General features: G+C 42.9%; 1 protein-coding gene across 2 annotated transcripts in view; it reads left to right on the top strand.

The window, feature by feature from the left end:
- Positions 1–12,035, top strand: part of nxn (nucleoredoxin) — a 62,591-nt gene extending 50,556 nt beyond the window's left edge. For both annotated transcript variants that reach the window (XM_034867194.1, XM_034867196.1), the window contains exons 3-8: positions 1,620–1,753; positions 3,992–4,092; positions 4,227–4,333; positions 5,136–5,315; positions 5,871–5,995; positions 11,821–12,035. In XM_034867194.1, the coding sequence (XP_034723085.1) occupies positions 1,620–1,753; positions 3,992–4,092; positions 4,227–4,333; positions 5,136–5,315; positions 5,871–5,995; positions 11,821–12,003 (830 nt within the window). In that variant the 3' untranslated portion in view covers positions 12,004–12,035. The remainder of the gene's footprint in view (positions 1–1,619; positions 1,754–3,991; positions 4,093–4,226; positions 4,334–5,135; positions 5,316–5,870; positions 5,996–11,820) is intronic.

Genomic DNA, 12,035 nt, shown 5'->3' with positions numbered 1-12,035 from the left:
ATATATATATATATATATATGTGTGTGTGTATAATATGCATCCTAGTGACATTAATGCAAAAATATGTATAAAAAAGGATTCCACCTGTGTGTGCATGGTTAAAATTCTTAAGTGCAAAATAGTTCAGGCTACAGCACAGATATTTCCATCCATAGATAAGAATAATCAAGTCTAACCTCTGAATTTCTTTTCAAAGTGCACCAGATCGATAGCCTGGCTCCACCCACCTACATACTTGTGCTCAATTTTCATTTTCCTTCAGCACATTGTCTGGGTTTGTGGTATAGTTGCAGGTCTTCTCCGGCCAAATAATTGGCAGTCTAATCAGTGGCTTACAACTATGACGTTAAGGTTCGGTAACCGTCGGTGTGTTCCGTACTAATGTCGGCGGACCAAGATGCGAGCGATGCCATTTGGTCCGTTGTGACGATGCCCCCGAATATCCAGAAGTTAAAGCCAGTGCAAGAACAATCTTTGCTGAGTTTTGTTGGTGGCCATGATGTTGTAGCCCTCCTCCCCATGGAGTTCAGGAGAAGTTTGATTTTCCTGCTTGGTCCGTTAGTGGTGAAGGAGTTAGCTAAGGCTAATGTTAGCAATGCTAAGCTGCCGTCACAACCAAACATTAGCTATTGGTTATGGCAGATCCAGAGTGGCTCTGGGCAGATCCAGTAGTTTTAAACTTCAACAGACTACCCGCCACTTGTCAATGGAAAGTGGCCAGACTCTCTAGCCTCTCTAGAGTCTGGTAGGACCAGTCTACGAGATTGATGAATTTAAACGTTAAAAGGTACTCTAAGCAATGTCACACGTGTTCTAGGCTACATTTATTGTCACATACAGAAAACATCTGCGAGCTGCCTGTCCCCAGAACACACTGTAAAAAACGCTGTCTCTGTAGACGGTGTCTACAAATGGCAACAACAATAAGCTGTGCCCACCTGCACCACAAAGCATACAAAAACTGTTCCAGCGTTCCAGCCAATAACCAACAAGAAGGATTTGGGGGTGGGGGTTAGTGCATGGAAGAATGGAGGGGACGGGATGAGGAGGGAGGGGCAAGCTAGTCTGGTTTTGTTTGAAAATACTTTGAACAACAAGTAATATCACCCAACGTCGACAACATTTGCTTACAGGGGAGCATGCCCATGGGGCTTGTACCCCAACTGCATCTCTAGTGATGCCCCTGGGGTAGTGGCCCCATTTTAAGTTTTACAAAGATAAAAACATGACCTGTTTGAGGTATTTACGCTTCTGAGCTAAAAATGTCCTCGGATTTTGTCTGAGAAATCTGGTCACCTTAATGTAAACCTATTCTGGTGAAACCTCAAAATATTATGAACCTGAAAATGAGCATAATAGGGGCGCTTTAGTTAAAAAAAAGCCCTAAGGAATCTGCGTTTTAGCTTTTTTTGAATTCTCAATTTCATGATTCCATCCATCATTCTGTTACCTTATCACTGGCTCGCGCCAGGACCTGGTCAAAAAAGACACTTGTCACTGGGTTTAACAATGTTTCTGAGTGGAAACTCTTATCTGTCTTATCTTTCTTTTTCTGGTTATTTTCTTTCCCTTCCATCCCTTCCTATTGCCCCCATCCACTTTCCTGCCCTCTTCCCAGGCCTGGAGTTCCCTTGGGGGCCAAAGCCATTTGCGGAGGTGGTGGCAGGGCCTCTGCTCAGGAACAACAGGCAGACAACAGACAGCAGCTCTCTGGAAGGCCACTATGTGGGCGTCTACTTCTCAGCACACTGGGTGAGTACAGGAGCAGAGAAACCGGACAAAGAGAACCCTGATTTTTTTTTTTTTTTTTTACTTTTTCTGAAATTCTCCATACTGTCAATACACAGAAACATCTGTGAGAAGAAAGGGCAGCGGAGCTGAAAGATGGAGTAAGTTGGGTCAGATAAGAGAGAGGAGCAGAGCAGGAGGGTGGAAATGACTCCATTGTGTTTGTGTTTACATTAACAGTGGTTAGCTATCCCTATCAGTCCCTATCTTTTTAAAGTAGGCACCACACCCCACTGACATCATCACCATTGTCTCTTTCTCTGCTGGACCTGCTGATAGCCAGTGAGGGTCATGACTCAGTGATGCATGAAAGATCCGTGGACTCTTCCTGATGAGATGCAGCGCAGGCTGCTGGGGCCAGTCAGCACCGCAGCTGCCAGAGCCGCAGCCTCCGAGACGGGCTTTTCAGAACGGTGACGCCTGAAGGCTGGCTCAAACCCCAGACCCATACAAAATTGAAAAGGACAAGTCACAAAAGCCATTACAGGAGTTTATTTGCGGTGTTTTTACACCACATTCCCCCTGGTTACTCATGTAAATCTATCCGCTATTAGTAATTTTTACAAACATTAAATGCCAGCACCTGGCCTTGGCATCCATTTAAACAGTATTTATTTTCCCCTTTAATATTCTAGGGACTTGAAATGGCCCGTGGCAGAGAAACATGACCTATATTTCACTGTGCAGTGGCTGTTTTTCCTGCAGTGTGAGGGAACGTTTCTTTTTAACTCATTACAATACAACTTGAGCTAAAAGTTCAGTCACAGACACTGGTAAAGAAAAGCCCCCATTAGATGGCTTTATGATGCTTTAACTTTGACAGCACATTGTGCAGACTATAATACAACTATTGTATGTAGAGTGTATACTTCTATGAGCAACTTGGGAAGAAGTCATTTAATGAGAAGTGAATTGATTGAGGCTTTGTGCTTTACACTTTCACTCCTTGTGTTGTTATGCTGATTTATAACTGGATCAATTAAAGTGCTTGACATACTGTATCCACTTTAACCAGCTTGAATGCTAATGAAGTGCTGTCTGGCTACTCTACTGTATGTCAATACAATACTGCATGTTCGATAATGTTAATTAAAACTTGTTTTATTTCTTTGTTTTCACTTTGAAAAAAATACAACTATTGTTAAACAATATGCCATCTACACAGACATTCATAAGCAAATATACAGACACCTGCAAATACTCACATGTACGTGATTTCAAAATTAAAGCCAGATGAAGTCGGAAAGCGTATACAAAGACCTATCCCAAAGATTAAAGGCAAGAAAAAAAATGATTACATGAATTTTAAATAGATGATAATGGACTACTTTGTAGACATTACAAAATAATGCATTTGGGGAGAAAAAAATGAGTTATCCCGAAATCTCTCTTACCGGAAGGCAAACTTCAAAGAGGTGGTTAAAAAATGTTATGATTGCATGAGTTTCTTACCCTGTCTTATTTAAAAAAGATCCTGATGTCAACTTAATGCCAGCTATGCCACAGCGCCCCCTTCCTTGACAGTGTGGGATCTACGCACGCACTCAATCACAGACACACACACAGAGTCCACACACAGTGTAAAGGAGGGTTCAGTTTTTGGGGTTGGTTGCCATTGTCAGAATGGATGAACTGAGTCACTGAGAAGTTGTGTCCATTCAACAGAAGTTTTATTTAATAACTGAATGAGGCAAATTATGTATAACAGAACAACACACATGGGTTGGTGAATCAGCTGCCGCACCATATAGTGTGGAAAAGACTGACTGAGAAGGAGTGCAGTGTTTAAATAAGGACTGACCAGGTGAACTCAATCAGGTAGTTAAGCAAAATCCAATCAGTGGTGAAGACAGGGGAGGAAAGGAAGAGAGGCACAGGAAGTGAGGCAGGTGTGGAAAGCAAGTGTCACAATAATATAGAAATAGGTATCTTTTGTAAACACACACACACACACACACACACACACAGAGTCAAACACTTTCTCAAGCTACAGTATTACAGCAGAATAAGTGCTTTAAGAAGTCTTTATTTGAAAGTAGCTGGATCCAAAACAAGAAAGAATTACTAGTTTTTTGAAAGGTGTTTGGAAGTACACAAAGTAATGGGCCCTGCTGCAGCAACAAATCATATTTGTGTAGGCTACTGTACGTTCCCTATTTCAGTCCCTTTTTACATTTTCTTTCTTCTTTCTGTCTCCGTTAGTGCCCGCCATGCCGCAGTTTGACCCGAGTCTTGGTGGAATCATATCGAACCGTCAAAGAGTCGGGTCAGAAGTTTGAGATTGTGTTTGTCAGCGCCGACAGGTAAGAGTCCCCCAGCCACAACACATAGACCAGATCACGTTTATTGAAACACACACACACACACTGTCTGTCAAGGACACAAATAATCTGTCTTCTCTGTTCAACTGAGACCTGTTTGGTGCTGTCCCCTCCAGGTCAGAGGAGTCCTTTATGCAGTACTTCAGCGAGATGCCGTGGTTGGCGGTGCCATATTCAGACGAGGCTCGGCGGTCACGACTCAACAGACTTTATGGAATACAAGGTATTTTCCAGCCACCTCCTCCCATGTAGTGCCTCAGATCTTCAAGCTAAGTGGAGAGAGTGTCGATTGTTTGTTTCTGCCGAGCAGTTACATCATACACTGAAACACCGGCACCGTGGCTGACAGCTATTTGTGCTGGGCAGGCAAACGGCAACACAGATTGCCCCCGCTGCCTGAGGAATGTGGGCCGGTTATCAAGTTTAAAGTCTTGTTTGCTACGGAAGTGCTGCACCTCTTCCTCTGTGCCTCACTCTTTTTCTCCTGATTCCGTCTGTGTGTGTGTGTGACTGTTTGTGTGTGAGAAGTTTGCAAGATCTGGCTCTTGGCCTCTCCTGCAAAGTATGTGAGGAATGCATGGAAGATGAGTCAACACTGCCCCCCTCCCGCGTTTTTAAACCCGTGCAGTTTATGACGGCCCCCACCTCTGTTGACTTCAGTCCACATGCGCGGAAAGGAACACACTCACTCACTTACACTGTTTGCTCACAGATGGTGTCTGTTTCTGATAAGGCTGTTAATAAGCCAAGGAGATTGTAATCAGAAGGATGGTGGGAGGCAATGACATGTGGAAAAAAGTTGGCACATCACAAGTAAAAGCAGACAGAGAGCCAAAGAGAGGCAAGAACTGGTCAAAAAAGGTCTTAAACATCCTCACAACAAAGAATATCTCAGTGGGAGAGGGAACAGACTGCGTCATGAAGCAATAATGAACGGAAACCACCTCCCATGCTCTTGCCCATTTCCTGCCCTCCTCTTTGTTTTCCTCTCCCACCACCTTCACATCCTTTTTCTCTCTCCCCAGGTATTCCCACACTGATTCTGCTAGACACAGAGGGTCACATGATCACGCGACAGGGCCGCGTGGAGGTGCTGAACGACCCAGAGTGCCGGCTCTTTCCCTGGCACCCTCGGCCCGTGCTCGAGCTCAGCGAGTCCAACGCTGTGCAGCTCCACGAGGGGCCCTGTCTCGTCCTGTTTGTGGGTGAGTAGACCCACAGCTGCACACACCCATGTGTGCAGCTCCGCATGGGGCTCGGCCTGGAGCTTCTTGCAAGTGAATAGTGTGGCATTTATGTGGAGCATATTGAATGTCAGACTCTGTGGAAAATCCTTGCAGTGTTGAAAGGTCCCAAGGTCGGTGGGAAATGTTTTAGTCTTTATCTATCTATTTATATGCTAATCCAGAAAGTGCAAAGAAATAAAACGCAGGAGGTTTGTGAAAAGCATAGAAAAAATGACTTTGACACAAATGTAGGACAGTTACTGGTCTTGTGAGGACTGAGGACTAAATGCCAAAGTTGGACAGTGATGACCCTCAAAGTGTGAGACCACCTTGGTGTCTCTTGCAGTCAAACTGGATTACAAAGCAAGACAAAGACCTTCTGTACACTTTCTTTCATCTCCTCACTCATCTGTCCCCCAGTCATCTGTCCTTCCTCTCTTCCAATTTCACTCATCTGTGCATCTTTCCTCTCACAGGTGGCTTTTTTTTCGTATTTTTAAGATCTTTCTGTGTCTCTTTTCATGGTTCGTTCAGACGCTGAGGAGGAAGGTGAATTGGAGCCAGCAAAGGAGCTGATTCAGCCAATTGCGGAGAAGCTTATGGCCAAGTACAAAGCCAAGGAGGAGGAGATGCCGCTGCTGTTCTTTGTGGCTGGAGAGGTGAGATAAGCCACTCGAGGCACAGTAAAATGCAATTTCACACACACCTGCATAGCTTAACTCATCGGTGTGTGTGTTTCTGTGCTGCGCCTTGCAATATGACATTTAGTACACAGAATGGAAATTTGAGGTCGATGACTGATATTAATAGTTAAGAGTTAAAAAATGCTGTTACAAAGTATTGTATTGTTATGTAACATAAACAATCATTTCTGGTTAAAATTCCTTAATTTAGTTTTTTTACATTTAACAGTTTAAAAATAATGAATTGGGGAAAAAATAAGCTTGTTGCCAGAGTGCTCCGTTGGACAATTCATATCCAGTTTTGTTTTGTTTTTTGTTTCTGGCCACCTGGCAAATTTAATATTCTCTCCCTCTTCCTGAGATACATATCTGGCGCTTGAGCTGCTAAATGTAAATGCAAATGCCAGACTGCCAACCTTCCGATCGACAGGGGACCGCTCCACCACTGAGCCATAGCCCTTGCTTCACCAAGTTCACCAGCTAGTTGTTGACTGTGTCTGTGTGTTGTGTGGTGCTGAGAAGGTAGTGTACAGTTGGTTTGAGCTTGAGTTGAGCTTTTCTTGCTTAAAGTGGGATGAAAGTGATCAAAACAATAAAGTTACAGGCTGGAAAACCAAAACAATGAACTAAAAGATGCTGAAATGTCAGCGGAACTGCAGGGTGAGCTGATAATTCTCATAGGTTTGCCATTACAGTCAGGCTCTAATCACAAAAATCTCTGGTTGAAATAGCAGCATTAGAGGCTACTCTTTGAGTCCCTTGAACCTACAAGAGTGACACTCACTCCTATCCATGACCAAGAATTCATCTTGGTCACTTTTTATCACGATGGGAAGACCCAGAGCGTGCCATCAGACTTTTTCTACTACCTCAGACTGCATCCAAATTATCCTTCCATCTCCTACTTCATCTCCTCCCAAGTCTCCTCCCCGTTGAACCCTGAAGTTTTCATAACTCTTGTTATCTCATGTTGTTCTGTCTCAGCCTGCCTAGAGCTGGTGGAGTTAGCAGTAGCTGCAGACATAATTAGCAGATTAGCAGCCTCCACCCAGTCCCCTGCTTTCTGCCCTCCAGCTCCCCTTTGCTTACCAGTTCTCTCTGCCCAGCAGTCTGGGAGGACTGTGCTGGTTTCTCATATATCACATGGAGGACAGACTCGGGTTTCGAGGCTGTGGGGCTTGCACATGTGCTAAGTGTCTGTCCGAGGCCGCTCGCCAGCCTTGAAATGTCATTGACATACACCACACCCAACAAGAAAAGCTTACAGATGAGAGTTGACATGATAGTGTTTTGTGTTTATTGTCTGTGTGCCATTATTTATTTGACCTAACACAAAGACATATTGTTGCACTGGAACCTGAAGTGATTCAGAAGAAGTTTGCTTTGTTTCCCTTGTGGCACATATACTAAGGCAGATATTTCTACATCCACGCAGTCCAGGTATAATTTCCTGGCTCTTGCTCAACCAACAAAAAAATCACCAGGTTTTTATTTTCCAGATCGGATCCACGGTCAGATATTGCTTCCCCTTTCAGGCGTTTAGTGAAAGGAGCTTCCAGGCTCCGGGCTCAATCTCCTGCACCTTGGCCCGGATTAGCCCTGGTAGTCGCACACTCCTCGCCAGGCCAGCTGCTGGGTTTACTGTGTCCATGAGACAGCAGTATGTTGGCAGTCTCTCAGGGGGAAGGCCAGGCTGAGCAGAGTGACACAGGATCTTGTTACACTACTGAAAAAACCATCTGCCACACAGTAGCATATAGATTTTTATAAATGCAGAATAAAAGATCTTTTGTTCGTCCGTTTCTGGTGCATACTGGCCGTTGCACGCAAAATGAACTTTACTGGTATTATCCAGTAACATAAGAATATAACACATGTTTGTGGCAAGCAGCAGTGATTCTTCTCTTCAACTTTCCATGCTTTATCTTGTGCGTAATACAGAATTGAATAATAAAATAGAGCTATTTTAGCCATGGCTTCAGTAAAGGTAATATGGTCTGTCTGTTTACCACTTTACTCCAAACTGTAGTATCTCAACAACTGTAAGATGAATGGCGTGAGAGATGTTGGAGTAACAGTCATGGTTCCCAGAGGATGACGCCCACTGTGTCTGGCGATCCCCTGAGTTTTCCTCTAGCGCCACCATGAGGTTCACTGAGTGAAATATCTCAACAACTATTGGGTGGATTGCAATAACATTTGGTACACACATTCATAACCTCAGTGGATGAATCCTAAAGACTTTGGGGATCCCATGAGTTTTATCCAAGTGCCATAATGAGGTTCACATTTAAAGCTGAAACAAGCAGTTGATTGATCGAAAGTGAATCTACGACACGCAAAAAATGTGATACTTCCAGGCTCTCAAACTTGAACAATTACAGCTTCTCCTGGCCTTACTGTATGTACATAAGGGTGATTTTACATATTTTGGGGTTTTGGACTGTTGGACATAACATTTGATGATGGCACCTCGGGCTCTAGGATATTTTGTTGGCCATTTGTTAATGTTTTCTGATGTTTTATAGACCAAACATTAAATCAAATAATTGCGGGAATACTCTTTTAACCTTTAGTTAAATGTCTCAACCTTTATTAAATAAATTAAAATTAAATGTGTTGCATTTATACACCCGTGATTTGTAAAAACTTGGTGATCCAGTAACGTGTTAACAAGCGCCATCATTAGGTCCAAATTGTTCAATACTTTTATCATGTGTTTAATACTAATTAACAAATCTTAGCGTGACAACACGCCCAATTAAGACGGGGAACAAGGTTATCCTCATACTTGCTAAATATCAACATGTTAGCATTGCCACTGTGAGTATGTAAGCATGCTGATATTAGCTTTTCGCTCAAGTACAGCTTCCGAGCTGCTAGAATGGCATGGAGACTTTACGTATTGTTTAATATAAAGACATTAAAGGTTTCTTGTGTCTTTGCTTAAAAGTAAAATAAAAAAATAAAAAAAAACATTAAAGTTGCATTGACTGTAAGCTGTCCTAAAAGTTCAATAAATCTGACATTTTTTATTCCATTTAGTATTTAGGTGTGCAGTGCAGCTGATAATATCTGAAATTTCACAGTCATGACTTTTCCTTGAGGCATTAAAGCAGGCCAGTTAGATGGACGCAGCCCCGGATCAGAGGCCTGTGGGGAGGTTTAAAAAAAAACCATCAAATCAAAGCTTATCAGATGGTCATCGTCTGTGAAATGCCACAGTGCATCAATAATCCAGCCTGATACGGCCCAGCAGGTTCCACACACGGTAAACACACGCTGAGCCTTATCGCAGCTGTGAGTGGAGCACGGGCTGTAGTAGAGAGGCCCTTTGTCTTTTTTGTTGTGAGCTGCAGAGGGCAACGGCGGGAGGGGTTGCACTGGAATGGTTGCACCTCACAAGAAGCAGTTTACACAAGCAGAGAAGCCACACAAAAGAAGATGCATGACTTCCTACGGAGGCGAAGACTGATGTAGAGACTCATATCGGCGAGGCTGGAAAAGGCCACAGGGACAGATTGTGGAATTTCTCTCCTTGTGGTTTCTTTACACGGTGTGCCCAGATGATCTATAATGCAAACTTACTATGGCTGCAAAAGAGCATGCAAGGCACAGCTTCTATTTGTAGTAGGAGAATCAAGCAGTATGTCACTGGTAACAGCATTGTTCTTAGTGACAGCTTACATCTGTGAGTATTAAATGGTCATTGTGTGGTGATTTGCAGCATAATTAAAAAACAACGGGCTCCATTCAGAGGAAGTTAGCTGCCAATGACAAAATACCACACTGCAACTCTGTTCCATCTGTTAGCAGTTTTGCAAAGAAGAGGTCACAGACTTCATCTTGGCATACTTATCCTTTTTAGGTAGCAGCACAGCAAACCTTTTTTAAATGAGAAGCCTGAGAGCTGATTGTGTGGTTTGATCCATTTAGTGAAAATGCAACAAAGGGGCCTGAACGGCGAGAACGCTTGAGCCTTTTTATGTAGCAGGAAATCCTTCCAAAGTCGCTTTATCTTTGACTTTGTTTTGACAAAACTCACATTGGCACATACATCTGTAAGAATATTAACATCAGAGGAGCTGCCTCTGTGAGAAGTCCAAATCTTTGTTGCAGTGCCACCCTCTGGCCCTTTCTTGTTAGTTCTGCATTTTCCACATAATCTTTTCCATATGAAAGTGATCTTCAATCCTTGCGAGTCTCTTGCTGAGCCAGCAAACTAAGCTGAGGGGATATCAGGTCATGCTGTCATGAGGAAAGGATGAGAGAATGTGTCAAATGATCGAGTTGTGCAAATCAAACAAGTGAACTGCATGACCTTACAATACATATCATGTGAAATGCGTTTGACTCAGAGAAGATATGACTAGAAGAATGAATCTCAGTCATGGTAGGAATGCCAATTCCAGAAGCACTCGTGGCTGGAACTGAAGCTCAATTACGAAGGGGTGAGATTTCCTATTAAGTATGAATAATTAATGGCTCTTTAAAGCTTGTTTGAAAGTTTCTGCCTGCCTGCCTGCTAGTGATTCATTCTTTTACCTGTGGCTACAGGGTTTGTTGTTAAAGGGTGAAAAGGTGACATTAAGCCTCAGGCAGAAAATGGGTGAGGTCCTTTCCAAAAACCTTCAATAAAATTAAAGTGTAATGCCCTCCAAACCCAGCAGCAATCTATTTGGAACATATTCCTTCACAACTCTACTCTCTCTCTGTCTCTCTCTCTTTCCTGCCCACATGTGCCAATCAAACACTGTGTGATGAGACTTAGTATATGTGATGTGAGTGAGCTTTTGGAAAAGAAGGGATGTTGTTGGACCCCCCCCCTCCCCCCCACCTGGTTACTTCCTGTCTTCCCACACAACAGGATGTGTGACTAAGCACCAACTCTTTGCTCTCTCAGGGCAGGCTGCCTGCAGGAAGACAGGAAAGAAGTGTGCATAAAGATTGTGCGTGGCAGTTCTGAATTGTATGGGGTAATCTTAACGTTGCATAGTTCAAGTAATGGGTGCTGTCCTAGTTGACTCTGCCAAAAGCAAGTTTGAACTGATGAGCAGCAGAGAAATGTGTAATTTAAGATACTTTCTCTCTTGGAAGGTATCCACTGTTTGACTTGCATGTTTGTCAGAGTAATTAGTGGTAGTGCTGTAGATGAAGATGGGACAACACTAGTGGTTCCCGGCCCTTTTCTTTCAACCTGCAACCCCTTTAAGTTTGCCTATGATCTATTGATGGTGTGTGGCCAGTTTAATCAAAACATAGATTATTCCTTCTCAGATTGTTTTAATAATTCACAATAATTAATTTTAAAAAAACAGAGGACTGAAGAGGTTATTTATTTACAAGAAAACAAGTGTTGCACACACCGCACACCAGTTTGTTTCGTATCCTCTTTAATCTATGATGTATGTTACAACCCCTTGGTGGGTCTCCATCATCACTTTGGGAACAATCACAAGGACAGTAAACATTCACATTATAAAAACCTTAATGAATGGTATATTTTCAGAGAACAGCTTTTCTGTGGTGAAACAATTTTGAATTGCTTTAATAATTTGGATGTAGACCTACTACTAATACTACTACCACCACAGTATTGGAAGATAAAAATGTCATGAGTAAAAAAAAAAAAAAAAAATGTGATCCCTACTTTTGACAGAGCTTTTTGACTTTCCAACAAGACAATAAATTAGTCACTTCAAATAGCCTCAAGAACAATAATCCATTCTTCCATGCATGTGAGTAATGCACAACTTTAACATCATAAATACTATCACCTAATCCGTTTGATTTCTTCACAGGACGACATGAGTGACTCCCTGCGGGACTACACTAACCTCCCAGAAGCAGCTCCTCTTCTCACCATCCTGGACATGTCGGCCCGTGCAAAGTATGTTCGCGACGTAGAAGAGATCACGCCGGCCGAAGTGGAGCAATTTGTCGGTGATTACCTGGCTGAAAAGCTCAAACCAGAGCCCATCTAAAGAGGAAGTCCAAATATAAGTCGGACATACTA

This window comes from Etheostoma cragini, chromosome 3 (genome assembly GCF_013103735.1).
Source record: "Etheostoma cragini isolate CJK2018 chromosome 3, CSU_Ecrag_1.0, whole genome shotgun sequence".
Lineage (NCBI taxonomy): Eukaryota > Metazoa > Chordata > Actinopteri > Perciformes > Percidae > Etheostoma > Etheostoma cragini.
This window is presented reverse-complemented; position numbering and strand designations above follow the sequence as displayed.